At 36.2% G+C, this 5286-nt stretch overlaps 1 protein-coding gene across 1 annotated transcript in view; it reads right to left on the bottom strand.

The window, feature by feature from the left end:
- Nucleotides 1-486: 486 nt before the first annotated feature.
- The window catches only part of LOC106524123 (tetraspanin-2), a 17359-nt gene continuing 12559 nt past the window's right edge, over nt 487-5286 (bottom strand). The window contains exons 3-8 of the mRNA XM_014017801.1: nt 3952-4049; nt 3792-3866; nt 3610-3693; nt 3460-3516; nt 3286-3369; nt 487-3206 (exon numbers count right to left, since the gene is read on the bottom strand). Coding sequence (XP_013873255.1) covers nt 3141-3206; nt 3286-3369; nt 3460-3516; nt 3610-3693; nt 3792-3866; nt 3952-4049 — 464 coding nt within the window. The 3' untranslated portion in view covers nt 487-3140. The remainder of the gene's footprint in view (nt 3207-3285; nt 3370-3459; nt 3517-3609; nt 3694-3791; nt 3867-3951; nt 4050-5286) is intronic.

A 5286-nucleotide genomic window follows, 5' to 3' on the forward strand; every position in this document is an offset into this window, starting at 1 on the left:
CTTTTTTAGGGGGCCTCATTGTTGGGCCACAGAATTCACCGGCCTGCGGGCCACCAGTTGAAGAGCCCCGAGTTAATAAAATGCTTTGTCAGTTATTTGTTTAAGAAAAGAAAAATAAATCAGGAAAAGTGAACACCAAGCAGAACACAGTCCATGTGATAGATCTGACATGGTGAATATAGAGAAAAATAAAGTGCAACATTTTCTAAACAAAAAGATTTGACAAGAAGCAACATTTTGTTTCATTRCTTTTCAGTTCTTTTGCCTTTTCAAAAGAAAACATGCAAAAAGCCCCTAACTTTAAAGACACTACTTTAACATGAAATTATTGACAATTGTTTGGACTAGTAGTCATCCATWTAATTTATGAAACACTAAATTATTAAACTTTATATTACAATTCGTACAAAGATGATCCGATTTACTGTGTGACAGATAAAGACAAAACAAAACTGTAAATCTGTGGCATGAAAGAAGACAAGAGGGAAACCTTGAAGGCTTTATTAAACTTCAGACAACTATTCTCCTGAGAACCCTGAAATGGTACTCAAAACTAATTACCACATGATCRTCTGTGAGTGTTGTTCACACAAACCTAACTGAGAAGTACAGCAACAGATTTCTGACTGAGCAGCAGTGAACACTGAAACTCCTCTGAAATGACAGTCTGTTGACTCTCTTGTGTCGCCGGAATGGTGAGAGTAAACACTGCCAAATGGCATCATGAAGTACAGTGAGAGCCTTTGTTGTCATTTCATTGGAGTCAAATTACACTGAATTACAAAAAAGAAAATAAAAAACATATATAAACCACAGTCAAACAGTGCTCACATCCTAATAAGACAGAACTGATAATATGAAAATGGGTTATTGATTTAAAAGTACCTACAGGATTKTAAGATGACTAAAAGGAAACGTGTTGCTCGTGAAACATCTACTGTTTAAGTTAATCGGACACAGGTGAGTGCAAAACTTTAAAACATACCACAGCGAGTCGCAGCTCATGCCCTCCTCGTCAGATGTGTGTGACAGCTACCAGCAACATTAAGCTATATGAACAAATGTACAGGTTTACTAGATTTATTTGCTACAAMCTGCTGCTTGCTAAACAGCTTATCTTAAAAAAGGCACATTAAAAAGCTTTTCATTCAGAGTACTTGCCTTTGCAAAAATAAAAATAAAATAAAATAAAAATAAAACCTGTCACAATTATGTCTATTTWCAATTACAGCAAATACTTGTTGGCGTACAGCATGTTAAAGCAAAAAATTTAGATCTTCTGAAGTTGGGTACTAAGGTAAGGTTAGGGCCTTCATACCTGTAGATAACTATTTAAACTACCCTATTTTAGAGAAATATAAATTAGTTTTGACCAGGTTTTTGTATCCTGGGTAATCCGAGCAGGAACTGAAGTAGATAGCTGTTGACTTTTTTGTTTTTTTCAATCTAAAATAAAAAAGAAATTAATACATGTGAATTTGATTAACCATTTAACAATCAATTTTAYACTGCAATGTATTTTATGTAGAATWATTAGGGAAATTGCAAGTACAAATTAACTGCTTTGGTGCAGCCTGAGATGGTATCTCATCAGTCCGGTCAGAATTAAACTCCAGAAGGAGWTCATTCAAAAAGCTGTCTACAGCAGGAAACACGTGATTTAAAACCTTTCCACAAAGCACCACTGCAAAAGATCTAAACTATCACTTTAGATAATTACTATCACATCAGACAAATATTGTACACACACAAAAAAACATATTTACATACTGGAACCCTGACAGTTCAAGCAACTGTTGCAGCTGTATTATTCTGATTTAACCTGGATAAATAATTCCACTGSTCTGTCAAACTCTGCAGCACGGACTGTGTGAGAATTTTTTTTTCTTGTTGCCATATGTGATTTATTCTCAAGGCACAAAAGGGATAAAAAGAAAATTAAGTGGGGCAAGATTCTCTGGCTGATTTACTGCTCTCAGTTAACCAGCTGGGGTATATTTAGGCTGTAAACACAACCACACAATCTGAATCAAACTATACAGATACAAAAGAGTTGACTCTCTTATGCAAGACAGGGTTTTTGTAACCCAAKAAATAGAGAGATGATGAACCTCTTTTTTTTCTAGGAATTGGGAGCATGTTTTGATAGCATGAAAAAAAACTTTATACTTTCTATTGGATCGCACTTTATGCTGTTGTTGATTCTTCTCAACTTCTTGGATTTATATTTATGAAAGAACCTTTTCTGACTAATTAGGTAACTTTTCCAAAATGTTCACGTTACTAAAAAAAAATCCAAAATGTTCTCAACATTTTTGTGAAATGCAGGGTTAGTTTTCTATAAACCAAAATCAAATGTATTATTGTGTACATGCTTTATAGTAAATGTGTTAAAACATGCAACAAATACGTGTATTTGTCTAACACACTGAATGACGTATTTCCTGTTATCTTTCTGAGRAGCCAAATGTCGCTCTCCATAAAAAGTGGTTAAATGGGACGCAAACAAATCTGCTCAAAACTTCATCAGCCCCTTTTCAAAAGTTGGGGTTAAATACTGGACAATAATTTAAMAAATAAATAACGTTAATGGGTTTTGAACTTTTAAACATTCTCCCATTTCCCCCTTTTTAACACATCAATCTGATTTCACACATCAGGACTAAACATTCAAGCCACAAAACTAATGTCAAGCTATGACATATGTGTGTTAGTACACGTATGCGTGGCTGTGTTACAGATGAGGAAACTCATCTGGTTTCACCTCAGATTGCTCTCTCGGGTTTCCCACAGCCAAGAGGTCAGTGCCAACACTGTGAAAAAAAAAGCCCTGATACTGCTGTGACATTATGTGGCCTGGGAATCACAGTGGTGTCCAAAAGGCAGAAAGGAAAACAGAGAAACTGTCAGGTCAACATAAGCTGTAGTGTTCCCACTCAACATGTAAAAGTCTTACTAAGATGTTATGAAAGCTATTTTTTCTACCTGGCCTAGACTAGAAATAAATAAATACAAAAAACATACAAGTAGAAAACAAAAAACAGAGAAAAAAAGAGGGCGCTGAGGACCATAGTGGGCAGGAACAGGCGTTTTATCCGAAGTGCTGAGGACTCTTCAGGGGCCAGATGAAGCAGCAGGTCTTAAATGACCTCCCTGCTATTCCGAATGGCACAGCAGAGCACCATGCTGAAGATCATTCCAATGATCTGTTGAGAAGAAAAACAGAAATCATCGTTTTTAATCAGGGAAGAAGGATTTGTTGATTTTTCTAGTCGTCTGACTCACCATGACTCCAGCGACACCGATGCCTAAGTACCCGACTATGAAGAGTTTATTGTTGAAGAAGTCTTCTATTCCTGACTCACAGTCCTGCAGGGTACAGATAAGAACAGTAAGTGCACTGTTTCAGTCTGGCAGGAAGTTTTTGTATAATTAGGAAAACAAAATCTGATGACAGACCTTTGTTTCTGGCTCAGAATTGGGACACTTGTTGCTTTTGATTCCACAACATTTCAGCTGAAAATTTAAGGAAAATTACAGCGTTATTGTGTTTTAATCAAATTTCTGTTTAATTCTGCAATTTAACATAACTCCCCTTTTTTAACTTACCACATTCTGGTAAGAGAGAATCAACGTGCCGTTACTGTTTTCATTGTAAGCTTCAGTGTAGAACTTCTGCACGTTTTCAATTATCTGTGTCAAAGAGGGTAATCGTGTTTGGCATCATTTGGAGTCGTCAAACATCATAAAACCTGATTTACACTTCTAAATCGGTCGTCAAATAAATGTACCTTGTCTTTATTTAGGAACGCAAACACTCCYGCTGCCACTTCAGATCCGAAAATAATCAGCAGGCAAGCAAAAAACTGTGGAGTAAAATAATCGGCAGATGATGGTTTTAGTTCATGGAAATACCATTTTTAAAAATGCCAAGTGTGTATTTGTACTCACTGAACCCAGAAGGCATTGAGATTCCCTGACAGCTCCACAACAGCCGAAGAAACCGACAAGCATTATGAGACTGCCAGCACCAATCAGAATGTACACACCTGGATTAAAAAAAACCCCAAAAAACAAGAAAAGTGATGCTTTATAAACAAAGCATTAAAATGAAATGAGCAACTTTAATGTAAATGATTGATTCACAACAATCTAATTTAAAAACACAAGAATAAAAGTTTACAACAGTGTATATGATGGGGTTGGGTTCATTAGATCACTATATTTGCTGCACACACTCAACTTTTTTCCATCTGGTTCACGTGGCAGTGATGTCATTTATCAGAGTCAACCAGAAGAGGGCAKCATCGAGTTAGGAAAGTGAGTGGAAGCAGTGTGACTTCCCAACATTTCACTCTACCATTCACTTTTACTGTAAGACGTTTAGAATTTATTCAWTGACTTTGACATTCTGATTAAATATAGATCTTGTGCAGAAACACTTTCTGATGAGAAACTGATCCATTCCGCTCAGACAAAATACAATAACAAATAAACATGCATCATAATGCAATAAATAAATAAATAAATAAATTAATTAATAAATAAATTAATTAATTAATTAGAATTAGAATTAGAAGTTTACACATATGGGGTCCATTGTGAGAAAAAAGCCCCAAAGAGGATGAGCTGAGAGGGAGAATATGTCTGAATGTGAAACCAACTCAGGTAGAAGGAATTAAGCTATATCGGTCAAAAAATCAAAAAATCAAAAAAAAAAAAGTTCTGTGGGAGTTTGGCACTCAGGAAATGAGGCGTAGCAACTGYCTTGCATCCTGAGCCATGTCTCTGGGCACAGACCTCTCCCTGAGTGGAGCGTTATGGTCTCAGAAGGCTTGTTTAGAGCCACCCATCTTCTCTTTCCATCACATGGACATTTGATTCTAGCTTTTAGTGAGTCACAGACAAACCTAGTGACACACCTTTACTTTATTACAGGATTTTATGCAAAAAAATAGTGTTCAAGAAAGTGCAATTACAAAACTGGAAGTACCAATTAGGAAAAGAAGGATGTTTTCGACGGTCAAAATACCTGATATTACAGTAAGATTTATACAAACAGCTGGAGTGTAGGAGTACACACATCCAGTGTGTTCATTTTGCTACATTTAGAGTTGAACTAATTATTGACTTTCCACAGAGAACCATTCCTCTTCTTGCACATTTTTTTCAACGTTAGTTTGCTTTTGTATCAGATATTTTCCATGGACCCTTATCTCTGTTTACAATCTCTCTCTCTCTCTCTCTCTCTCTCTCTCTCTCTCTCTCTCTCTCTCTCTCTCTCTC

Source organism: Austrofundulus limnaeus, unplaced genomic scaffold, assembly GCF_001266775.1.
Source record: "Austrofundulus limnaeus strain Quisiro unplaced genomic scaffold, Austrofundulus_limnaeus-1.0 Scaffold3, whole genome shotgun sequence".
Lineage (NCBI taxonomy): Eukaryota > Metazoa > Chordata > Actinopteri > Cyprinodontiformes > Rivulidae > Austrofundulus > Austrofundulus limnaeus.